Source organism: Arvicanthis niloticus, chromosome 10, assembly GCF_011762505.2.
Source record: "Arvicanthis niloticus isolate mArvNil1 chromosome 10, mArvNil1.pat.X, whole genome shotgun sequence".
Taxonomy (NCBI): Eukaryota; Metazoa; Chordata; class Mammalia; order Rodentia; family Muridae; genus Arvicanthis; species Arvicanthis niloticus.
In genome coordinates, this window is record NC_047667.1 from 25,116,767 (window position 1) to 25,142,647 (window position 25,881).

The following is a 25,881-nucleotide window of genomic DNA, read 5'->3' on the forward strand; positions in this document are numbered from 1 at the left end:
ATGGTTTCTACTCCTTTTACAATGTCATCTGCTGCCAAGCATGTGCCTATAGCCTTATAGGGTGTCCCCTCTGATCGGCTGACTGAAGAAGGGTAAGACTAGGACCTGATTTATTGATGGTTCTGCATGTTATGCGGGCACCACCCAGAAGTGGACAGCTGCAGCATTACAGCCCCTTTCTGGGACAATCCTGAAAGATTCAGGTGAAGGAAAATCTTCACAGTGGGCAGAACTTCGGGCAGTACACATGATATTATAGTTTGTTTGGAAGAAGAAATGGCCAGATATATGATTTGTTCACTGACTCATGGGCTGTAGCCAATGGGTTGGCTGGATGGTCTGGGACTTGGAAAAATCTCAATTGGAAAATTGGTAAGAAAGATATCTGGGGAAGAAGTATGTGGATAGATCTCACCAAATGGGCAAAGGATGCGAAGGTATTTGTGTCCCATGTAAATACTCACCAAAAGGTGACTTCAGCTGAGGAGGAGTTCAGTAATCACGTGGATAAGATGACCTGTTCTGTGGACAGTCAGCCTCTGTCCCCAGCCATGTCATTGCTCAATGGCACATGCACAAAGTGGCCATGGTAGCCGAGATGGAGTCTATGCTTGGGCTCAACAACAGGGACTTCACTCACCAAGGCTGACCTGCATACAGCTGCTGCTGAATGCCAGATCTGCCTACAGCAGGGACCAACACTGAGCCACAGACATGACATCATTCTTCAAGGTAACCAGCCAGCAGCAACCTGGTGGCAGGTTGACTACGTTGGACCACGTCCTCCATGGAAAAGACAACCTTTTGTTCTTACTGAAGTAGATACTTATCCTGGCTATGGATTTGCCTTTCCTGTATGTAATGCTTCTGCCAAAACCACCATTTGGCCATGGACTTACAGAATGCCTTATCCACCATCATGGTGTTCCACACAGTATTCCTTCGGACCAAGGAACTCATTTCACAGCCAGAAACGTGCGACAGTGGGTCCATGATCATAGAATCTACTAGTTTTACCATGTTCCCCATCATCCTGAAGCAGCTGGTCTGACAGAAAGATGGGATGGCCTTTTGAAGACACAGTTACAGCACCAATTAGGTGGCAGCAGCATGGAGGGCTGGGGCAGGGTTCTTCAGAAGACAGAATATACTTTGAATCAGCGTCCAATATATGGTACAGTTTCTCCCATAGCCAGGATCCATGAGATCAGGAATCAAGGGGTGGAAAAGAGAATAGTTCCACTCACTATCACTCCTAGTGACCCTTTAGGGAAACTTTTGCTCCCTGTCCCCACAATTCTAGGTTCTGCTGGCCTAGAAGTTTTGGCTCCAGAGTGGGGAATGCTCCTACCAGGAGCCACAACAAACATTCCATTGATTGGAAGCTCAGACGTCCCCCTAGTCATTTTGGGCTTCTAATGCCTGTAAACCAACAGGCCAAGAGAGAAATAACAGTGTTAGGAGGGGTGATAGCTCCTGATCACCATGGGGAAATTGATTGGAGGTAAGAAGGATTATGTCTGGAGTGCAGGGGATCCCTTAGGGGTCTCTTAGTACTACCGTGTTCTGTGATTAAAGTCAATGGGAAACTACATCAGTCTAATCCAAGCGGGATGACAAAGGGCGCAAACCCATCAGGAATGAAGGTTTGGGTCACTCCTCCAGGAAAAAAGCCAAGACCTGCTGAGGTGCTTGCAGAGGGTGGAGAAAATCCAGAATGGATAGTAGAGGAAGGTGGTTATAAATACCAGCTAAGGCCACGTAACTAGTTGCAGAAACGAGGATTATAAAGTAATATGAATGCTTCTGTTTTATTTTGTACATTTTTCTTTCTTCCAATTTCTTTAACATCAATTGATATTTAAGTTGAGATATTAAACAAATGTTCCCAAAGGACATTTCCCCATTGTAAATTTACAAATGTGTTTGCAATTGTATGAGGAATAGTTATATCATGTTAGGGATATTCATGACCTTGTTATTGTTTCATGTGGACATGAGATAGTATTTGTGTCAAGTTGACAAGGAGTGGATTGTAGCGGCTATTCCTGGTTGTCAACTTGACTATATCTGGAATGAACTACAATCCAGAGTTGGAAGGGTCACCTGTGATCCTGATCTTGAGGCTGGGAGATACAAGTTTCTGACCTGAATCTTGGCATAGAGATCTTGAAGCACAGTGGCTATGAATCCCAAGAGACTAAGGCCAGGAGATCTCTGAGTTCAATTATAGCCTAGGACAAAACAAGTCTCAGATCCAGGTGTGTTAATATACACCTTTAATCTGGGCCACATACCTTCTGCTGGAGACCTACGTAAGGATATTGGAAGAAGGAAGATGTTCTCTTCTTGGCCTGCTTGCTTTGTGGGACTGAGCAACTGCTAGATCCTGGGACTTCCATTCACAGCTGTTGCTGCCCATTGTTGGGGATTTGGACTAGAGACTGCGTCATCAACAAATTCTCTTACGATGTAGAGACTACCCATAAGTTCTGTGGCTCTAGAGAACCCCGACGAATACAACCATTGTTTTTGTTTGGGGGTGGGTTTTTTTCCCCCCAGTAAATATCAAGATATACAAGAGCAGAGACAAGGCTAGCCTCTCCCTACCCCAATCAGCTCCAGTGTCTTGTATAATACTCGACACAACAGTGCTCAAATAATGTGTCAGGGGAGGAAAACTCTTTTGTATCCCATGACTTTCTACACTAAATTCCATCTGGCCATATGACTATTCCTCCTTCCAGGAACCCCAACCCATCAAAGCTGAAGGGACACTTAGCTAAGGAAACTAGTACCCAGAGAGGGAATGCATGGTTTCTAGGGTAACACAGGAGCCTAGTTCGATGCAGGGCTGAGGCCAAAGCTCAAGTGTCCTCACTGCATGGCCCCTGGACTCAGATGACTGCAGTTTCCTTCACTGCTGATAAGAAGTTCACATCTGGGCTGGAGAGATGGCTCAGTGGTTAAGAGCACTAACTGCTCTTCCAGAGGTCCTGAGTTCAATTCCCCGCAACCACATGGTGGCTCACAACCATCTGTAATGAGATCTGATGCCCTCTTCTGGTGTGTCTGAAGCACAACTATAGTGTGCAAATAAATAAACAAATAAACAAATGAATCTTTAAAAAGGAAAAGAGGAGGAGGAAGAAGAGGAAGAGGAGAAGAAGGAGGAAGTTGTTCACATCTGCCTCTGCAGCCTGTAACCTCCTCCTAGTCCCAGACAGGCCTAGTACACCTTGTTTCAATTTGCCAGTTCTTTAGAACCAGTGCAGGCTAATGAGGCACAGCCCCCTCCATGCTTATTACTAATCCTGTTTTGCCCTCTTTGGCAGATGTCTTTGTGTGTAGGAATAGAGACTGGGCCCTTGAGTTCCTTGTTAAACAAAACAAAACAAAACTGTGGCTCTTTAAATAATATTTTCAGACTGTGCATAAGCACAATAGTCCTTGATCTTGTTCTAAAATTATTAGTATTGTTACTAGCTTCGTTTCTAAAATGCGTTCCCTGAAACAGATAGTATAAGGCGAGGAAAAACAAAGCACTCTGGGAGGAGCTGACAGGACCCACAGTGTTAGAGCTTCAGTTTTCAGTAGGAAAGGCCGACATTCCCTTTTCTTGCTAAGTCCTGCTAGAGAAATGCCTGCCTTTCCCTAGAGTGGAAGCCTCCGGGACCAGAAGAAGGTGGGTCTTGTTGTCTTGGCGACTAGCGAGGTTGGGCTGAGCAGCGGCTGTAGCAGCCAATAGATGCTGGAGGGGTGGAGCCTGCTGGCCTGTGGCGGCTGCAGCGGAGCTTGCAGGTTGGTGGACCCGGCATTGGGGGAGGGGTGCGGGGTCGCAGGGATACTGGGGGTGCCCAGCCACCCCAAATTCTTAGGCAGGGTATGCAGTACTCTTGGCGGTCGGAATCGGGGCTTCTCGTTGGGCTTGAGCGGCGCTACCAGGGCGGTGGAGGCAGAGATGGCGGAGGGCGGTGGGAGGAGAGGTGAGGGTCGGAGCGGGGCCTGGTGACAGGATCTGGGGGCTCTGGGCGGCTGCAACCGCAAAAAACTCCCTCTGCTAGTGAACAGATATCGTTTGAGAGCTGGACTTGGTGGGGAGAGGGAAAGGTTCGGAAGGCCCAGGAATCCTGGAACTCAGCCCCCTTCCCTCGTCCGGCAAAGCTGTAAAGGGGCCGAGGGTGCTGGCTCTGCTGTGACCACCTTCCCGTCTTCCGACTCCATGTTTCTTTTATCCCCCCAGGCGTCTAGTCTTGCTGGCCCAGCAAGGCCGATAAGCATGAAGCTGCTGTGTTTGGTGGCTGTGGTGGGGTGCTTGCTGGTGCCCCCAGCTCAAGCTAACAAGGTGAGGGAAGTGGGCCAGCTGCACCTTGTTGCTCTAGCGCCAGGCCTGCTGGGCTGCCACCGAGGTAGCCAAAGCGCCCCCCTTACCCCTCCCCCACCCGAGGACCCTCCTTGGGGGCGGGGACCTTACCTGGGGCAGGCTGCAGGCCTTCCTAAGGGGTGTAGGGAGCACAGGGTTCCGACCAAACTAGCCCTAGGTGAAATTCTCCGCAAGCAAGAAAAGTTTGTTTAGAGAAGTTACCCAAGTTCGCTCTTCCTTTGCCCTAAGTAAAAACAGCTGCGGCCGAATCTCCTGCTCAATGATAATCAAATCATGTAATGTTGTAAAATGCCATGAGTGTAAAGGCATGCACAGATGAGAGCTTTGGCTTCAAAGCTAACCCAGCTGCACTATGGACTCCAGAGGCTACTCTCGTTCCTTCCGGGTAGGAGACCAGCAGCTAGATTTTGATGATGTTTGAGGATCAACGCTTTCGATTCTGACTCTCACTAGGACATTGAAATAACATTGAGTATCAGGCCTTGTCTCTTTGCTCTTCAAGAAATTCCCATCGGGAGCCTTCCCGTGTTTTCCCAGTTTTCTTTATTCATCCCTTTCCCCATTCTAACCTAGGGAGTTAAGACAGAATTGGAGGGGTGGGTGGGGGAAGTCTGGCTACCTAGCTCACCAGACAGAAAATACACAATTGTAGGCCCCAGGGTTGAAAAAGCCTGTCGCTTGGTTTGCTATACATTTCAGCCCCTCCCCTCCCTTCCCCTCCCCTCCCTACATCACTTCATAGATGGCAGGCAGCCTTGGGTAACTTCTGAGAGTTTGTTTCTTTCTTGAGGACCTAGTGGAGGACAACCCTCTTCCTATAGAGCCAGTCTTTGATGACTTGGGGACGGGAAAATTCAAAAGCATGTATACAGTCACCTCACAGAGCCGAGCACAAGACTGCCAGCCCGTCTAGACTCTGAACCCAGGCAAGACTCCTTCCTGCTTCTTCTTCTTTTTCCTTCCAGAGCTCTGAAGATATCCGGTGCAAATGCATCTGTCCACCTTACAGAAACATCAGCGGGCACATTTACAACCAGAATGTGTCTCAGAAGGACTGGTAAGACACTGTAAAAGGCTGCCCCCCTCCGAGCCATGTCACCCGACTGAAATTATCAATGCTTACTAGATTTCTTATTCTAGAGATAAGTTACCCGTTTCTGTGGAGGGCCTACAAAGGAATATTTTGTCCTTAACCGTTTGATAACAAAACCCGGGTATCTTGAATTCCAGCTGAGGCGGTTGGGTTTTGTCATTTTGCTTTGAATTTAAATCTCCACTGATATATGTTGAATGGTAGTAGAGACAAGGCAGGTGTGTGGACTGTACACTTTTGCAAAGCTCTTTACCTGTGTGCTCTGTTCATCTCAAGCAACCTTCTAAGGCAAAAGGAGTATTCTTCCCATTGTATAATTGCATAGGTTTAAGTCCAAAGATCTTGCGTTTCTTATATCTCTAGACTTGAATTCATTTCTTAGTCCCTTCTTAAAAACCAAAAACAAATTAAAAAAAAAAAACAAAAATAAAAAATACTGAATGACCAAGAATTTATTCAAGTAAAGAAAACCAGTGAAAGGAAGTGTAAACACAGTGATCTAGAAGGAATAGCTTAAGAAGCTATAATCGTTTGGAAAAGAGAGAGACCTGGAGACATCTAGTGAGTGTTCAGGACAGGGAGAAAGGCTCTCGTGCTGAGGGGAAGGGGCATTTGGGATTGGAACCAGAAAGGCTGGGGATGGAGTCACAGTGTAGAAGTAGGGCCAGTGGATGAAAGCTTCAGGGGAATGGACTTCCGCATGGGTTTTAAAGCCATTTCCAGCACTGGTAGTTTTAGGATGGGAAGCTTCATCCTTGAAGACATCAGAGTACAGACTGCGTAAGGTCAGAGCATAGGCATTGAATGGGGTTGGGTCAAGGTTGCTACTACCTGTACATCAAGGATCACTAGGTGAGCTCTGAGAAAATACACAGTCCTGGCACTCTCCTGCCATGATTGTGGTTCAGCTAATGTGGTAGTGGCGGAGGGGTAGCCCTTTCGTGGAGTCCTTGAGATGCTCACGATGCCCTTGATCCAGAGCACATTTGAGAGTTCTCAGGCTGGTTGTTTTCAAGTGTTTGGGTGGCCATTTCTGAAGGGGTGTGAAGGCAGAACTGGACTGGCTGAGAGGCCCTGCAAACCGTTCCTTACACAGCCTGCCTCCTACACAGTATTTCTGCGCTACCCAAAGGGTGCAGTTGGAAAGACACCGATTAAGGTTAGCCTTCCATCGTCAATGAAAAGACGGAGGCCCAGGGAGGTGAAATGAGTGACTGATGTCACAGACTTGGTAGAAGAGCAGAGAAGTATACCCAGCCTGCCTTTCTCCTGCACTTTCTTCCCCCCAGTGTTCCCTGCCCAGTCCCCAAAAGGCAAATGGAAGTATGTGAGTTTCGGTGACTCTCAGGAGAGCCAGAAAGGACAGAAATATTTCAGCTTCTTACGGCTGTTCCCTGTACCCGTTTGCAGGTACCTATCTATTTCCCTGGGCATCAGTGTCCCAAGTTGAAGAATTAAAGAATTAACACTACACCTTGGGTTTCTAGAATACTCACAGATCTTCCTCTAGCTATAGTGTAGTCTTTCTGATCCAGAGCTCTGTGTGGCTCAGGAAAGGGACAACTCTGCTCCCTGGAGGCTTGGTTTGTTGGAGTAGGGAAGGCCACATTCACTCTGCACAGGAATGATGAGAGATAAATTTTGTTTGTCTTACTTTTAAGAGACAGTTTCATGCAGTTTAATCCAACCTTGAACTCAAGATCTCCTTTCCTTAGTTCCCAGAGCACTGGGATTACAGGTGTACACCACCATGTCTGGCTCATGATGACCAGTGGAAACTAGCCTTGTCTGTGAGTGATTCCCAGGCGATGTGCAGATGTGCAGGGCCTAGAGGCAGTGTCCTGAAGTACAGCAAGGAGGTTTCTGTTCTTCCTGTAGAGGATAAGAGTGTCACAGCTGTTTTCCAGAGGTGGAACCAAGATCATCAGTGGATTAGATAACAGATGGGTACCACATACTGGACTCAAGGAGAAACAGTCTTTTGAAGGACCTTCCACTCTTTTTTTTTTTTTTTTTTTTAATTTACTTTATGTATGTGAGTATACTGTCGATCCCATTACAGATGGTTGTGAGCCACCATGTGGTTGCTGGGAATTGAGCTCAGGACCTCTGGAAGAGTAGTCAGTGCTCTTAACCGCTGAGCCATCTCTCTAGCCCCGACCTTCCACTCTTATTTCAATGCATGTTCTTGCATATCCTTGGTGCCTCTGCCAAAACCCCAGCCTGACAGCTTGGAATATCAGGCCTGATTGTATTCAGGGAGCCATGCTTGCCTTTTGCAGAACTTCTATCAGAACTGGAAGAACCTTTTAAAGTGACCTGCATCTCCATGTGTCAACCACAGTATCTCACAAGATGGTCCGGCCCAGGGGTCAGACAGCGAAGCTGGGCTGACTATAACATAATGCCCGCCTGCTTCACCTCTTTGAGCCTCTGAGTGACTTATTTTCTTCCCAGTGATAGTGCTTTTTCTTTGGGTCTTTTGGTTGGAAACCTAATGATCTAAGGAAGTTTGGGGATGAAACCTAACTGCACAGCTGGGCTCAAGCTGGGCAGAGACTCAGTCAGCCACTGGTGGTGGCCAGAACCTCACAAGCATAGTGAAGCCGCCACTTTTGATGTCCTGGGTTTGTTTTCTTCATTTTAATGGAAAATGTGCCCATGTTGTTCAGGAGCACTGCCAGTGACAGCGAGCGGTGGAGGCTGGCTCTCAGCTTCCAATATAGTTGTCCCTCACCCACTGAGCCCTGGCCAGCACCATGCTAAGCACAAGGGATATGGAGACATGCAAGATATAACTTGTGTTTTCATGGGACGTCACATCTATTGGGTAGAAGAGTCCATATCAAAGATGAAGATGGTGGGGTTGAGGCAGGGGATGGGAGTGTGTGTGGGTGGTTAGACCTTAGGGCTAAATCATCCGACTGGAGAAGGTTGGGTGGGCAGATTGGGCTGTGGTAGAGTAGGGCCAGAGATGGGCTGTGAAGACCCAGTGGGGTAGTTTGTTTGCCTGGGCATTAGAGGATCTATGGAGGCACTGATTGGTTTTTAAGCTGAAAAAAAAGATGTGACAGGAATCCCAGTTTGGTATGGTCACTTGGTGCTGTCACTTGGCTACCATGGGACAGTGGTTCTAGGCAGGGCCAAACCAGAGGCAGAGGAGCAAGGAAAAGGCATTTGCCTGAGAAAGATCATGAGAGCTCCAGCTGAGAAGTGCCAGTGGCAGGGAATAAGGCGGTGGATTTCAGACATTTAAGATTCTTTAAGACGGTATTGCTGCATAAACGTGTCTCATCCCATGATTTCTGTTCTCTTTTTAACATTCTGAACCCTCCTGCATATTTGGTAGATTTTTAGGTGAAGAAAACCCTGTCACAGATCACTCCCAGGTTTGACTTGACTGACATAAGAGGCTCTGAGGGTTACTTGTCTGTCACCCCCATCTCAGAGGGACAGATCCCACAGTAGGACGGACAGCTGGGGTCAAAGTGCATGGATGTGGGGATGATGGCTCCTAGGGGCCAGTTAGGTGGTGAGCACAGTCGTCAATGGGCCTGAAGAGCTGGAAGGCTGATGGGACATTTGGATTGGAGACCCATCCTGGGTGCAATCTGCTGGAACAGATGAAGCCACCAATAAAAACTGCACATGAGGAGAAGGCAGCTGAGGACAGGGCTTTAGGACCATTGATGAGTTTTGTACTGGCACAGAAATACACGTGACCGACCGTGGCCAGGAAGGGGGCTGTTGTCTGGGAAAGCCCTTCCTAGGAGTTCCCACCTATGGGCTTATGCCCTCAGCATCCTGCTAGCTGCCCCTGGAGCTCCAGGTATGGGACCCTTTGTCAGTCCTGTCTGTCTGTGTTGCAGCAACTGCCTGCATGTGGTGGAGCCCATGCCAGTGCCTGGCCACGATGTGGAAGCCTACTGCCTGCTCTGTGAGTGTAGGTACGAGGAGCGCAGCACCACAACCATCAAGGTACCACTGTGGGTTCATGGGCTGCATCCACACGTCTCATCCCATGATTTCTGTTCTTGTTAACATTCCAAAGCCTCATGCAGATAAGGGACCTGGTTCCCACATTTTGGGTGGGGTGGGTGGGGCTCCTGACATTGCTGCGGGGCTCCTGTGCAGTGAGAGTGGGAGCTTTTGCAGCTGCTTGAGACTCTATTTTCCCTCCAGAGCAGTGGCTTTCAACCTTCCTGACGCTTCGACCCTTTAATACAGTTCCTCGTGTTGTGGAGACCCCTAACCCCACCATAAAATTACTTCATTGATACTTTATAACTGTAATTTTATGACTTTTATGAATCCTAATATAAGTATCTGATATTCAGGATGTCTGATATGTGGCCCTCCCGAGGGCATCCTGACTCACAGGTTGAGAACTGCTGCTCAAGAGAGAGCATTGAGCACGTCTCCTCTGGGTGCCTGACTGTTAGGATACAACGCACGATGCTAGCTAGGACGAGATGTAGACTCCAAGGGAGCTTGCAGGTTATCCTAAATGATGCTACTCCCCTTTGAGAAAGCCTCCAGGACCACAGAAGGTATTGGACTTTAGACTTGGAGTCTTTTACTTTTTCCTGAGCCTGGGTGAACTGAAGACAGAAGTGGTAGATATGGCCCACTCCAGATATGGAGAAGGGTGCTACAAAGCCCTTGTCTGTCCTTCTGTCATAAGGCAGGACTTAGGCCTATCTAGAGGCTGTGAAGCCAACCATCCTCTGACAAGCAGAGAAATAGCACCAGAAATAATTAACCTGAGTTTAAAGATAGCAAATTCTTCCTTGGCTCCTGCTTTTGAGGCATGTTTAAAGGGGAGCTTGTCTTCATACTGTCCCTCCTACCTGTCCTAGGGAACTGTGGCCCTTTCTGGGCTGTAACTTCCTGTATTCCTCTTATTTATGTGGAAAATGGCTGCGTGTTATCCCCTAGCCCTGTCAGGCTGGGCAGGTTGCCCTCTGTTCACCCTCCTGCCTGGGGCGGCCTCTCTGGAACCTCTCCTGATGGTGCTGAACTTCCTTCATGGGTCCCACCCTCTAGAGACCATCTAAATGCTCAAGACCTTCAGTTCAGAGCCCAGTGTCACCTCCTCCCTGTGGAAGGGAAGGTGCTCCCAGCTCCTCCCTGTGGAAGGGAGGGTGCTCCCAGCACAGGAAGCATATCAGCACAGGCTCCGAATCTCTCATAGTTTGCTCTACAGAGGAGCCCCAAGCATGAGTGTAGCTTCCCCTCTCCTTGCCCCGTCTTGGGTGTAGGCAACAGTTCTGCGTGTGAACTGCTACTGCTGCCACAGTTCAGCAGAGCTTGGCTTTTGACAAAGCTGAGAATCAAGGTAAAAAATCCTGAGATTCTCTGTTTTTTATGTGTGCACATGTCCATGTGGAGGCCAGGGGTGAACTTTGAGTGTTTTCCTCAGTTGCTTTCTGCCTTGTCTTTTTAGACAGACCCTAGAGCTCACGAGTTCAGCTGAATGAGCTGGCTAGGAAGTCCTGTGTCCCCTCCATAGCACCGAGTACATTACCACACACCCTCACGTCTGGCAGTTGTTTGAATGTGGGTTCTGGGAAATTAAATTGTATCCTTATGCTTGCAAGCAGTCACTTCACTGACTATACCATCTTCTTGGCCCCTGGTGTGGATTGGTTTGTTTTTGAGCACCTTTTTTATAGTCAGGGCCACCGCTGGGTCAGAAGCCAGCAATGGCTAGGCATTTTGGGTAGAAAAAGCATTTGAGGTGTAGCCAGCAAAGCCAGGTCCATGTTTGGTCTCTGTCATTTCATCTGCCAGTCTTGGGCCTGTTCTGAGTTCTGTGGATCTGTCGTTCAAGTATGGTGATCACAGCCCATCTGGGCTATTTCAGACTGAGTAGAGGTGCTTCTGTGGGATTAGTGACACAGGACGGCGACTATGAGTGCTGAATGTCACATAGGGGCCTCCAGTACCCACACTTCACACTGAGTTAGTCTTATTGAATCTGCCCCTTAAATGTTTTTGATTAAATGTATTTTGTCTGTGGTAGGAGTACATGTCACAGCACACATTTGAAGCACACATAGAACAACTTAGGAGAGTCAGTCCTCTCCACCATGTGGGGCCACCCTGTCATCAAGCTTGGTGGCAAGCACCTCTATCTGCTGAGCCATCTTGCTGGCCTGCGTCTGTCCTTCCCAGAGGACACAGTTACTCTAGCTTAGGAGGCTCCATATGTAGGAGATGAGAGAGGTAGTCATCTTCCCCTCTCCCAGCCCCCAGGATGCAGCTTCTAGATTTCCTCCCATCCCCTCCATGCGTAATGATGCACTAAGCATGGGCCAGCACACCCTCTCAGGACACAAGCTGCCGCCTCCCATTCTGCACCCACAGTGAGCCCAGCCTGGATTCCCAGGCTTACTCTTTTTGGTCTCTGTTCTCTGGCCTCCTCAGCTAGTCCTTCTTGCTCTGGCCTAGTTTCTCATGAATTTCTATTCTTTGATATTAACTCTTGTATAGCCAAATGGGCCCTGCCTCTCATGTCACCTCAGAGCTTCTCAGGTACCTAGCAGCAAGCTGCTTCTTCTGAAATCTTGGTGCCTGCTGGAATGTCCCTTGTCACTGAGCTGTCTCGGGCCAGCACAGAGCCTGTGGTGTGGGCCACTCCCCCTTCCATCCAGGCCCACATCACCTCCTAGTGCCAGTCTCTAACTCAGTGGTCACTGGCAGCCGGGGTGGATATAAGACTAGAAACAGGGTCCTGACTCTGGATGCCGGGTCACTGAGCAAGGCTGATGTCTTCTGTAGGTCATTATTGTCATCTACCTGTCTGTGGTGGGGGCCCTCTTACTCTACATGGCCTTCCTGATGCTGGTGGACCCTCTCATCCGAAAGCCAGATGCTTACACCGAACAGCTGCACAATGAAGAGGAGAATGAGGTAACCTTGGCTCTCTTGGCTAAGCCTAAAGCAGGGGTGCCCCTCCTCCCCACCCCGTCATCTTCAGGTTGCTTTTCCCTGTCCATTTCCTCATACTTCACCAAGCTACAGCAATTGCCCTTTGCCCCTCCAGATGCAGTAGGCGGGCGGCCCTGAGCTTCCCTGACACCTGGCACCAGGCAGCCTCAGTGCATGGTTGCTAGGCTAGGTTGAGGGGGGGAGGGGGAAGGGCGACCCGCCTGGGGCCTGCTGCATGTAGGGATACATGGCATGTTGCCTGCTCAGATTGGGGTCATGTATACCAAGGACTCACTCGGAGGTGGCAGGGTTTTTTATTCAGGGATTCTACAAGCATCTGTCAAGTGCTTGCTCCATTCTAAGCTTGGCCGTGGGGGCTGGTGGTGGAGGAGGACCTCAGAAGCTAGAGGGGCCAGGTGGGTGGTGACCAGCACAGCCATGTACAAAGGCAGGATTTGGATAGGATAGGGTAGGGTAGGGTAGGGTAGGGTAGGGTAGGGTAGGGTAGGAGTTCTGGCAAGTAGAACTGCCCAGGAAGTTCAGCCAGATTAATGAAGGCCTTAAATGTCAGACTAAAGAATTTTGACTTCATATGATAAGCAAATAGGAAGCACTATACCAGGCAGCTTACATACCTATTTGAGGGACATTGTCCCTGCAGCCTCCTTGCTGGAAGATACTACTGTCTGTCAGCAGAGTGGGGATTTGGCACAGGTACCTGGCTGTGTCCAGATGAGCACATGGCAGGAATGTGTCTCAGCCATGTCCAAGTGGTACCTGGGAGATTTCACTAAAGAAACCAGAAGATGGCTACCTTAAAGAAGGAAAAAAAAATGTGGACTGTGCCAGCTGCTTTCTGATGTTTATAGAAGAGAGTTTGGTCTGGGGGCAGAAGGGCCCACCCACAGGTCGGAGTGGGAGATTTAACAGGACCGTGTCAGGTGTGTCCTTACACAGTTTGATGATAAAAAAGAGGGCTTCCTTTTAATCTAGTGAGTTGTGGGTCACTGGAGGTGACCAGGCCTAGGCCAAGCTGTCTTAGGCAATTACAGTTTGAGAGGTTTTAAAGTTCTACATTGGAGACAAAGGAAATGGCAAATCCAAGTTTGGACCCTGACACTCGGGGTCTGTGTGAAGCCTCTCAGGTGGTAGGGTCTGGGCCAGCCCAGTGAGGATAAGGACAAGCAAGCAGGCACTGGGAGCCTGCACCCCCACCAGCCTCCTGCTGGCATGGATTTGGCCAAAGGTGGAGCAGAGGTGACGAGCCTCACCCCTCAACCCGCCTGGAGCTGTAACTAGGGAGGTGGTGGCCCTGGCAGTTGGGTGGTCTGTGTTCAAGAGGAAAGCTCGCTTGCCTACCCAGTTATTAATGTAGAGTAATCGCAGCTCTGATAGGAGAGGGGCGTCATTAATAAACACGGGGCGATTAGGGGTAAGGTGGTAATTGCAGTCCTGGCCGGGGAATAATTGAGAGATGCAGCCGATGATTACATAGCTCGCGCCGTGATTCCCAAGGAATGCATGGCTCTCGGGCATGGCCTTGCCATGTCTCCTGCCATCCCATCCTAGATGTGGAGCCAGGGGAAGGGTGGCTTGCCATCTCTACGTCTGAGACCAGGCCTCTCTTCCTACGAGAGCCTATCTGTGGGGAGCCTCAAGGATGTGGAATCAGAGTAGGCTCTCCCTGCCTGTGGGATTGGCCTGGTAGGAAGAAGCCTAAGTGTTGCTGTCTGGCCATATAAGGGGTTGCAGCAGGCTGTCACTGGCAGACTTAAGCCAGAGCTTATGAGCTCAGTCCCATCTGTAGAGGACAGGCAGGAGGACACTGCTCATCTCCCACCCAAGGCTTCTAAGGATCATAAAATGTTGTATTTAGTTTCTTGGAGGCTCTGACCTGAAGTCAGCTTGCTCTGCTTGGTCCCAAACTCAGGGGTTGAGAGTGGTGGGGATGGAGAGGCAGGAAGAGTCTCATCCAGTACCCTCAGAGTGGGCCAGAAAATACTGTGCTCTCATCACATGGCATCTCTGTTCTATCTCCTGACTTCCTGTTATTCTGCAGGGTGTCCAGGCGTAGGTGCCTGTGGCTCAGGCTCCCATCCTCTCCTGCTGTGTTCTGAATCCTGCAGGCAGTACTGTGGGGAGATTTAAGAAGACCTTTGGCCTGTGCACAGGCTTCAGCCCCGAGAGAGCTGAAACCAGATGACTGGGCCAGGATCACAAAAGCAGGCAGTTAGAATCTGACTCTGAGGGATGACAGTCTTTGGGGAAGGGGGTTCCTTTGGAGAACAATCATCTTTAAGGTCCTAAAAGAGGTCCCTGTGTTAGGAGGGAAGGCTTTCTAGTACAGAGTGCGGCTCTGAGGGCTGATGGAGAGTGAGTGTTGCACCTTGTTGAGGAACCTGGACTAGCCTAAGTATGCCTTCTTACAGGGCAGTGGGCTGGAGGGGCGAGGGACAGTCTGTGCCCTCACAATCAGCACACAAGGAAGGTCTCCATGGCTGCCTTCTAAGTGGCTATGAAGCCAGGGCCTCTGGGCTGATTAGTGGCCTGGACATTGTCTAAGGAGAGACATCACCTGACCCAAAGGAACTTACCTTTCAGCTCAAAAAGGGAAAGTTGGAGTGAGCCCTGGGCCTTCCTTGAGATGTCACATGAGCTTATACAGCCTGGCCTCAGAAAGAGCAGTGTCTGGTCCTCAGTCTCCCCTTTCACACTCCCAGGAGCCTGGGGCCCAGGTAGAAGTGAAATTTGATAGCCAGTGTTTGTTAGGTTTGGGGGGCTCCTGGGCCCTATTACCCCAATTCTTGTAGGTAGGAGCTCTCCTGACAGGGGCTAGGGGCCTCTGGCAATGAAAGGGAGGCATCCCCCCACAGCACGGCCCAGTCCTCAGAGGGAGATGAAAGCCTGTCGTGTTCCCTTTGAAAGCCTGGCGGAGCCTCAGTGGGCCTGGCTGCTGGGCGCTGCCTCACTGGATTCCAGTGGCATTAGAGCTAATCCCTGGGCTCAGACGCCCTTTGAAAGGAGGAAGCCAGCATGTTTGTGGGGGACAGAAACGGCAACAGGGCTGTTTTAGATGTACAGAGCTGGTCCCCTTTGAAGAGGGAGAGATGAGCATTTCTCCGAGGCTCCTGCTGTCTCTGCCCCTCGCCTCTGAGCTCTGACAGGGTCTTCAAAGTTCTCACCCCAGTGGGGGCAGTGCATAGAGTTAGTTCTGAGACTTCAGTGGGAGACGGTGTACAAGGAAACCAAAAGAAGATAAGGATAACGGGAACTAAAGACATGGAGAACCAGACGAAAAGAAAGCCAGGGTCTCCGAAGAATGGCCTCCCTTCTGTCTGTCTGGATGGCAATGTGCACTAAGAACCCTGGGTGCCCTGGAGTTTGGAAAACACTGGTCCAGATTGTGTAGATAGCTTTCTCACCCTGATAATAGAATAGGGAGGTGTGCCGTTCAGCAGATTCTTCTAGAACGTCTTGGGGCAGGACTGCACAGCACAGTTGAGAGTGGTCCTGGTTGGGGTCCCAGCTCTGCCACTCACTGCCCTTGCTCCTGAGCTTGGGGCATAGTTTTCTAAGCCTGGAGTAGACAGAGTAGTAGCTCTTGCCTCAGGGCCACTGTTGGGGTCATGCAGTAAAGGCTTTTGCAGGCACTGGAGAGCTCTTGCCTGGAGAGGTGGGCCTCTGGCCACAAGTAGCCTGCAGCTACCTGTCTTTGATCTACCTCTGGGGTGATTCGTGCCTGCTTCTCTGGTTGTCTATATGATTTCCTCTTGGGAAAATCCAGCCAAAGACAGAAGCAACTGAGTCCTAAGGCGAGAAATCCAGGGGTGTGAGCAAGTTCAAATGTGGTCCCCTGAAGCTAGGTGACTTTGGTTTGCAAGGCGAGAGTTCTCCTTTAGAGTCAAGGTTTCATTGTGCACAGGATGGAGGTGATATTACCCATTTGCCGTAGGAGCCTGTGAGGAAGCCTGTGAAGTGCGTGGGAAAGAGCCTGGCGTATAGTGGTGTATGCTTCTCTGGGTGACATCGCTCTGGTTACCTGGGGAACCAGTACATTCATGTCCCACTGTGAGAGGGGCTCCATCCACCCCCTACCCTAACTATCCCCTGCCCCCCTGCCTTCCTCAGGCCCAGCCAGCCCTGATGGGAGAAGAGGGGCTAAAGGGAAAAATGACTTTCCTTGCTGCCCCACCCCCATCCCCATTCACCTGCCAGCTCTACTGCTGAGCAGGCCGGTGTGAGGCCGTCTGTGGGTCTTCTTGGGAATAGACATGGCTACTCTAATACCTTTTAATCAGACTATTAGCCATGAGGACATAGAGGCTCTCAACAGCAGCTTTCTCCCACTTGAGAGCTGTTTGCTGAGACTTCACATGAGACTTCGCTGCCAAGCAGAGCTGTGGTAATGTGAGTTACAACACCCCCCCCTCCATGCTCTGCTCCGACTCTATCCAGCTCCCATTTCCTCAGACATCCCAAGAGCAGAGCTGCTGCCCTCGCACCCACTCCAGCATGCACAGGTGACCACAGGCCTGCCCTCACACCCACTTCAGCATGCACAGGTGACCACAGGCCTGCTCTCCCAGGTTTACATGCAGGCACTCATGGGCTAGAGCCCTCCAGGGCAACACGGGGCCTAGAATGGACAGGAGTAGGAGTGTGGACAAAAGCAGCCCTCGGGCCCACAAAGCTGGACTGGGGTCCTGGTGGGACAGCTGTTACCCAGGCAGGCAGATCTTCATTGCCCACCACAACCCCACAGCCATGCTAAGAGCAGTCTCAGCCAAGCTGCCTTCTTTCTTCTTGGGCCACTTAGGCAGTGCAGCCAGTCTGGGGAGGAGCAGAGTGGTGTAGGACACGATGACTGTTCAGAGGCAGCGCCCCTGACGGTAATCAGCCTGCCTTTCCCCTTCTCTGCCTCAGTGGACTCCTGAACCAGCATTTGAGACTCCCAGCACTGACCTTGAGTGCTTCCCATCTCCAGAAGCTGACAGACTTTCTGCATTCATTGTGTCCTTGAGACCACCTCGGTCTCCATCCTGTATTAGAGAGATTGGCTCTGACTCACCTGAGGCTATGTATCTGGTAGGATCAAAGCCAGGTGTTTTTGAGTCAGCACCACTGTGCTGAACTCCCAGGGAGGAGGCCACTTGAGCCTTGTTCTGTGCTTGCCAGTTCACTTGACACATGGGTCTCCCCCTGACAAACACCTCTAGTAGTCACACTATGGTATTCAAGCACATTAGATCACTGAAGAAATTTTGTGAGACATGACTAGGATTTTTGTTTGGGTTTGCTCTTTGGTGTGGGCATGTTGCCAGAAACCGTACCTACAGCCACAAGCATGGCTAGCTAGAGCTTTGTTTGCTACTCTTTAAACACGGTCTATCCTGAGACAGCATCTCACTAAGTTCTTCCTACTGGCCTTAAACTTGCTATCCTCCTGTTTCTGCTTCCTGGGTAGTTGAGATTATAGGCCTGGGCCTCACCTGGCCTGCCAATGATGCCCCACTCAGGGTCTTGAGCATGGGCTCCCAGGGGACCCTCTGTAAGTCACCTCAGAAACAAGTGAGCTCAAGACGAATTGCCCAGCACTATGCTCCAAGGATAAGCCTGCCCTAGCCCTTTGCACCCCAGCCTCCCCTCTGCACTGCCAGCCTGTCTGTCCCTTCCCCCTCGCCCTGCACCCCAACCTGGCAGCAGTTGAGTGACAGAAGCTATGCCAGCTCGGGGCATTAGAAGCAAAGTTGCATTTACTGGGCGGCTCTGGGCTTAGAGGGGTGCACTAATCCTTTAAGAGATATGTGGCAGGAGATGAGAGGCGGGGAGAGCTAGGGAGGAAATCCCCATGGGCTGTGGGCCTGGCCCTCGGCTCTAATTCTCCCCCAAAGATCAGCTCCGGGTCTTGCAGGAAATGCATGGGCTCTGGAACTTCAGAGGCAGAGGAGTGATAATTAAGGGAAGACTGACGACAGAAGTGAAGTGGGTCTGAGAGCAGAGGGGAAGGGGGACAGGGAAACCGGCAGGGGAGAGAGAGAGGGAGCAGAGCTGCCAAGCAGGGTACTGGCCGACCGTCACAGCAGGCTGTGTGTGTGTGTGTGTGTGTGTGTGTGTGTGTGTGTGTGTGTGTCTGTGTGTCTGTGTGTGTGTCTGTGTCTATCTGTGTTCACATTCCCTCTCCAAGAAACCCTGTAGCTGTAATCTGTGCTGAGTCCTTAATAGACCCCATAGTTAGACCCTGGTCCTGGCCTTCTTCTTGTCCCCTGGGCAAAGGACAGAGGGCAGAGGAAGCGTGCAGACGAATACCTGCCCTGTGCATTTGGGTGCAAAGCTCTTGAAGCCTGGGCTGATGTACATGAGGTCTTGAAGCCAATACTCAGTCCTTCTCCTGAGACAGGAGTGGACCTGTGGTTAGGGTGGGACCTAGACTTGAGCCAGCTCTGCTGGAATTACTAGGGCCCCAGAAGATGCTGCTGACTCTTAGAGACACTGAAGCTTTCTGGCCAGGCACACTGTTGAGGTCTTCAGACAACAAGGCAAGGCCATCATGGAGCCCACAGCCCTTTTGGAGTTCAGACTTTGTGAGGCACTTGGTTCCATGCCAGACTTTAGAGATCCAGAGCCCTGACCCATTCGTCCGTCCGTCCGTCCATCTGTCCTCATTTTAGATCATTTCCTTTCTTGTTCCAATGCAGGATGCCCGTTCCATGGCAGCCGCCGCCGCATCCATTGGAGGACCCTGGGCAAACACCGTCCTGGAGCGAGTGGAAGGCGCCCAGCAGCGATGGAAGCTGCAGGTGCAGGAGCAGCGGAAGACAGTCTTCGATCGACACAAGATGCTCAGTTAGATGGTTGCCATGGTTGCATCAGGGACCCAGGACATGGCTACCAGCTTCTGGGGTTCATTGCAATCTTCCCTGGGTCTTCCCTTCAAATGCCCATGGCATTTGTCTTTCTTCCTCTCTAGAAATGTACTCGACTGTTATAACTAGGGAGTGTGATTGGGTCTCTGGTCTCTAGTGTCTCTGCAGGTCTCTGGGGTGGAGGGGAGGGAAGGGAAGGCAGAAGGGGACAGAGACATGTGAGGTGGCCACATGATTGGGTGGAATTCATGTTTCCCGTCTTTGCCACTGCTCCCAGCTCCACATCTTAAGGACGCTGACAGCTCTTTGAGAGATGGAGCTGTGTCATCAAGAGCCTGGTGGGTGCGAGGAGAGTATGACCCAGTGCTCAGCCTGTACTCTAGGATGCTGTGGTCCCCATTCCCACCTCCTCCAGTGCCAGTACTTTAGCGTGGCCTGGCCCAGCCTCAGGAACTGTTGTGGTGCCACTGAGACCGTGGTTGTCTCCATTGTCCACCTGGAATCCTGCTTCCCTCTCCTCGGCTCCTGGTCCACTGATGCATGGCAATGCCCATGCATGCCGGCATCCTCAGCAACTGTCACCTTACTCCCATCCCAGGCTGCCATGAGGCCTCCCACCTCTCCCTTGTGACTGCAGCTGCTGAGCCATAAAGTTGGACCATATGACACAAGGCTGACAGGGAACCTGAGTACCATGGCTCCTGTCCTTGGATGGCCTCTTGTCCCTGAATTTCACTGTACCATGCATGGAGAGAAACGTTCGTCTTTCTGTTGTCTGTACATCAAAGAAGCCATTAAACTGTTTTATTTCTCAAATGTTCTAGATCTCAAGGGAGATGGGGAGCCGTGAGAAAATGTTCTGCAAGTGATCTGGTTAGGTGTGCTGTACCATATGAGGGGCAATACATTATCCTAGGTGGATTCAGATATAGGCAGAGCTTTGCAAAGCCAGGGTGGACTCTTGCCACCTGCTGAGGAAAGAGGCACAGGCTGAGTAGGGTACTGCCTGTGTGTGTGCATGCCACAAGGAGACAGTAGGAGTCATGTTCACTTCACCTTTGAAACTGCACAGTGCCTGCCTGATGTCACTCATACCCTACAAGCCCATTAAATGGTGTTCCTTGCAAAATGTCTCCAAGCGAAACCCAGATAGGGAAAGGACTAAGAGGGTAGGTAAGAAAAATGTGCCCTAGACTACTCAGAAGCTTCCAGCGTGGCCACTCAGCAGAGTCTGGCCCTGGCTCAGATCAGGCCTACATGTGGATGGTGGGAGGTGTCAAAGGCTCAGGCCCACAGGAATTGCCTGTAAGGAGTAGTATGTTGGGTCAGAGTTGCTGTTTCTTCAGGGGGTTCCCTTTGAATGTGCATGAAAGATGTCTGTGAAGCCTTTGGTTCTTTGTGAGGGGTTGAAGATGAGAGAGCAGTTTGAGTTGGGAGTTTCAGTTTTTCAAGAACTACTGAAGTTTAGTGCTAAGTATCAGGGGGATGGGAAGGCCCGGGACATGCAGATGGGGCTTCTAGAAGGTACAAAGAGATGGATCTGGACTCAGAAACATGATTACGAGATCCTAGGAAGTCGTCCTTAAGTGGCATGCAGTCTCAGCTGGGGTTAACAGGAGGTATATGATCATGAATGCAAGGCCAGGGTAGGGACCCATGTTGATTACATTTCTCTGCTGCTAGTTAGCTTGGCAACTTCTAAGCCCCTCCTAGGGCTCATGACTCTCTGGGAATCTTGAGGTTTTGATCCTCTTGTTTCATAGAAGAAGCAGATGGGTGCATTTGTTTACCAATACTTCATCTGTAACCCGGAGTCTGGAATTGATAGAACTCCCTTTGCAGCTGCTCTACCTGGAGGAGACCTTGAGCGTCGTCTGTGAGTCCCGGTAATCGCATAGCTCTACCCAGACTGGAAGTTGTAAGGATTTGTTGTGAATTAAGCACCCAATGCTAGCTAGAAATCAGCCTCAGCATAAATAAGTCCAGTATAGGAAAATCTATAAGATTAGAGATGTGTTCACTATGTAAGGTTTCAATGTAACCAAGCATCTAATTGTATTAGAATTTCACATTAAAAAAAAAAAAAAAAAAAAAAAAAAAAAAAAAACCCAAACCAACCTGATTTTCAGGCATGGATTACAAAGTACATGTCATTGGTAGTACCTCCTGCTTCCAGAGAAGAGATGATGTAGCCTAGAATAGAAAAGACCTGGAAAGAGCATTCTCCATTGTATCTTGCACAATGGAAGATGAGCAGAACTTTAATGTCCTGTTCAGAAGTGATCTCATTAACCCACTAGCATGCTGCCGTGCAGTGTTTTGGTCCCATCTGAAGGAACAGCTGGATGGTTCCACCTCAGAAGCGAACCTTCGACTAGCTATCCATGGGTAGAGGCTGGTCACAGGGAAGGGGGATGGGGTGGAGGCCAGTTGCTTCCTGTGGCCTATCACTGCATTCCTTGCTTGGCCAAGGGCATCATCCTTGTCCTTCTGTTTCCCGGCACCCTTTCTCACACACCTGCCAGCAAAACCAACATAGCCAAGCCCACTTGCTCAGATCCCTTCCTGAGCCACTCAGTGCTGCTGTAAGTGGGACCATTTGAGGTTCTTGGTATTCCCTGCAGAGCCATCCATCCTATCTTGAGAACACCAGTCTGTATTTTCCCTTCACCATGCTCTAGAAAACCTTGCATAATGCTTCAAGAAAACCAGGTCACTAGGTGTGATTTGAGACTTCTCCCTCCCTGCATCTATAATTTGTTTTCATCCATACTCCTCTTGACCAACTTAGCTGTGGTCAGCTTAAAACCGGCCCACCCCAGTGGTTCCTGGGAGCCTCACTGTCTCCATCCTCACCTTCTTTCCCGGCCCTTTCATTAAGATATTGAGCTTCACAGGGTCCAGCCATGGCCATTGTGGGGTCTCCTCCCTGTAACTGCCTGCTGTCATCCCTTTCCAGTGACCACCCTGTGACTTCTGTAGGCTGACCTTCCCCTGGGCCCTCCCTCTGAAGCAGCTCCCAGCCACTCAGGTGGCTCTGCATTTGCCACTTGTAGAGGATGTTCCCAGTCACGACCTTTGCCTTCCTGCCTGCCTCCTTTGATGCCCTTGATCCTCTCCTACATGGAGTTCTACATCTGGCTTCAGTGACAGCACCTTGGCCTCCTCTCTCACCATCCCCTCACATCTGAGTATTACTATTCCCCAGGCTTCTGTCCTCAGCCTGCATGGCTCAACCTATGATTTAAGTCAGAAGTCCTCTGCTCAGGAGTTCCTTCTGTTGGGCTTTCCTGGTGTTCATCACAGACCTGACCCTGAGATCTACCTGACCCCAGGCTCCTGACTTGTCTTTCTGGCTGTCAGATGGAGCTGTCCTCTAGGTATGCCAAGCCTGTTCAAAACAGCATGTTTATGCTCAAACTTACCTTTGCCCTGAATTGTCTCCTTCACAATCTTGTTCGGTGGTGCCACCGCCCACCAAATTGTTCAAACTAACCTGGGAGTTATCAATTCTTGGTGAAACTGGTATCCAAACAACTCAAACCAACATTACCACCAAATACTCCCAGCATCTGTCTCTCCCCTCCCTGCCTGATATCACTGACCAAGGTCATCATTTCTCACCACTGACCATTCTTGTGAGGAACCACCAGAGAGCGTGCTCATAATCCAGTCATGTCACTTCCCTGGTCCAGAACATCCAGGGTGGCAGGGTTCCTAAGGTACAGGAGTTTTTAAATGGAAGCCACTGTCTGACTGCCTCTCTGGCCTGTGATCCAGAACAGTTGGCATGAGCTACTGGTTTGAGTCTATGCAAGTCCTTGGTAGAGGGGCCACTGGGCAGGCCCTACAGACACTTACCTATGGGTGTCAGGTTCTAGGTCCCGTAAGCCATAATCCTGAGGTGCCCTCTCAGACTTTTATTCTTGCCAGAAAGCCTGGGCAAGAAGTAACTCAAGTGTCCCATCAGCTCCCAACTCAGCACTATTTCACAGGGCTGAAGAGCAAGCAGAGTCGGAGCAACCAGCGGGATACAAGGACGGCCCCACACCTGAGCTTGCTGCCTAAGCAAGCCTAAAAATTGCATCTGCTTCCCAAGGTCCAGGCCCTTCCTCCACAGCGCTGGGAGTCAGTAGGCAGATTGGGCAATGGGCCCCAGTGGAGCTCAGCCCTACCCCTCAGAGCCAGTCCCCATGTCTGTGGTAGTGACACAGCCAGGGTCCAACCTATGATCTGTGTTTGCAAAAGATGTCATCAGATGGGCCAGGAAGAAGTCTCCTTATGAGATCATTCCTCCACTTGTAAAGCAAGTGAGGAGGTTAGAGCATAACTACAGCCCAATGTCTGAGGACAAGTCTCTCTGCCACTCACAAACCAAGCAGCTTTGAGCTGAATCTAAAACTCCACATGTTTGACCAGTAAGATGGCTCATTACTTGTTTTCCAGGCCGGAGTTCAGTCCCCAGGTCCCACATAGTGAAAGGAGAGAACAGACATAAGTCCTCTGGCCTCCACACATGTTCCATGGTGCACAATATGCTTACTCATGTGCACACAAACGCACATACATAAACGAAACTTTAAAAGCTGTACATGTACTGGTTTATGGGTATATGCATAAAAGTCTTAATAAACAAGCATCACACTTTTCCCCATGAATACCCACAATTATTATCTAACAGGAAGGGTAGTGAATAATAAAAATTGAATACATTCTATTAATATTTTTAGAACATACCGTTTCAGGGCTTTTTGTCCCAGAACAAATACCTTATAACAAACAAACAAACAAACAAACAAGAAGCCTCTATCTGCCTCACTTTCTGAACTGCAGTGGAAACAACAACCACCTCTGTCTGCCCTAGTTGTCAAGGACATTGATGCAAAGACCCTTAGTCTGACCCTTCCACATGAGCACAGTAAGATCACATCACTACAACAACTGTCCAGCATGACCTCCTGTCACAGTTACCAGAGACTCCCAGCCATCAGGCCATCTTGACCAACCTTCAGCTAGGTAGACCACTCCACTGAGGCTTGATTCAGAGTTTCCTGTGGCTGGAATTCTCTCCCAAGCAGAATCTGGGGGCAGGCAAGCCCAAGAATGCTAACTTGGTCTAGTAACTAACTAAGCACATAGGAACACAGCATCAAGGCTCTGGTCTTAGCATCAGCTCTGCTGATACTCACTGTGTATCACTGAGGGAGGCCAGGGGAACCTCCTCACTGACCCCTTCTTTTCCAAATAACTACAGAGACTACTAAACTTGCCTGTGGTTTCCCAAGAGGTCAATTCACATGTGCGAGGCGATTTGAGATGTGTTTGCAGTAATGCACTTTCCTCAATTGCTTACATAGAGTATTGAGTATTCCAAAGGAGTGATTGGCCCTGTAGAGATTGATACCAAGAACATGGGAAAGCATGGGAGTGAGCATTTGCATGGCTGGTAATAGGCTCATGACACAAAGGATGCTGGGAATGAACGGAAGACATGGTGGAAGCAGCCTGTGCTAACAACTCAAGCTTGAAACTGCTGTTGTCTTGTCCCTTCAGAGGTGACCCCTGTCAGTGACTTGCTCTCTCTAGGTTTCTGTCACCTCATTAAGGAAATGTGAGGTGAGAGGAACCAGCAGAGAGCATCTCAATGTTGGGCTTCTGGTGTGATACAGGAGCAGCTCAGGCTAGGCCTGAATGGACCTATACCAGACCCTGGACCTTCTCCAGCCCCATTGGGCACTATAGAGTGGTAGCCACACCCCCAGATAGAAAGCCAGGCTCTAACTCCCAGTGCAGACTCTTCCTAGAATTCAATCTCGGGCAGGTCAAGCTGCCTTCCTCGAGTCAACTGAAAACTAGCAGTGCCATTTCACTGGGTACTGTAAGAGGACAGTGAGTGTTGGGTGCATGCGCACGCACACATGAGCACATGAACACACACATGCAACAGGTCTGGGATGGAATGAGCCTGTCAGTGTGTATACCTGTCATCTGTTATTCTCAGCTTGTCTGTGTGGTGGGGATTAGGGCTTCCTATTACTGCTGGGAAGGGTCTTTTCCTGGCTCGCAGCCCCTGCCGAGGCTCTTTATAGAGAAGCAGCCCAGAGTGAGGGCGACGCTGGAACATGGGACTCTCAGATTCTACCCTATGCCTTCTCTCTGGCTAGGCTGCTCTCCTCAGCCAGGTCTGGGGTACATGCATGTCCACAGGCAAACTTCTTTTCTCTCTTTGGGTCACTTTCCTCTAGGAGTGCTGTGGACAGTTCAGGCAACCTTCATGAGCTCTGCTGCCCTGGCTTTGGGTAGTTCTACAAATGTGCCACTCTCTCTGTATTCGGCAATCCTTGGCAGCTCCAGCTGTGCAAAGCCAAGCCAATCCCTGCCACCACCACCATCACCACCACCACAACCATCACTACCCCTTGAAACTGTCCCTGAGAGCCACTGTAGCTCTATTCCCCTCCGTTTAGCCAAGGAGGATGTGGTAATCATCAAACAGCCCCAGCTCTAACGGTACCATGAAAGCCACTGTAGAACCATCTCCATTAAACAAAGGACACACCTCCCCGAGCCCCGGTGTGCTCCCTCTGCCCTGCTTGCAGAGTTCTTCC

At 50.1% G+C, this 25,881-nt stretch overlaps 1 protein-coding gene across 2 annotated transcripts; it reads left to right on the forward strand.

The window, feature by feature from the left end:
• The first annotated feature begins 3,703 nt into the window (after positions 1-3,703).
• Positions 3,704-20,089, forward strand: Tmem9 (transmembrane protein 9). Of its 2 annotated transcripts, none has more exons than XM_034513525.2 (6): positions 3,704-3,801; positions 4,244-4,345; positions 5,350-5,441; positions 9,347-9,455; positions 12,261-12,392; positions 19,106-20,089. In XM_034513525.2, the coding sequence occupies exons 2-6, from the start codon at positions 4,280-4,282 to the stop codon at positions 19,256-19,258; spliced, it is 552 nt and encodes a 183-aa protein (XP_034369416.1). In that variant the 5' UTR covers positions 3,704-3,801; positions 4,244-4,279; the 3' UTR covers positions 19,259-20,089. The 2 variants fall into 2 exon arrangements, with proteins under 2 accessions (XP_034369416.1, XP_034369417.1); XM_034513526.2 differs by lacking the exon at positions 3,704-3,801 and adding an exon at positions 3,850-3,883.
• Positions 20,090-25,881: the final 5,792 nt, after the last annotated feature.

Bases quoted from the DNA above. Each gene is read 5' to 3' on its own strand.
- Tmem9 (XM_034513525.2), top strand. From the start codon at position 4,280: ATGAAGCTGCTGTGTTTGGTGGCTGTGGTGGGGTGCTTGCTGGTGCCC. The intron at 5,442-9,346 runs GTAAGACACTGT...TCTGTGTTGCAG, and splicing joins AATGTGTCTCAGAAGGACTG to CAACTGCCTGCATGTGGTGG. The intron at 9,456-12,260 runs GTACCACTGTGG...TGTCTTCTGTAG, and splicing joins GCAGCACCACAACCATCAAG to GTCATTATTGTCATCTACCT.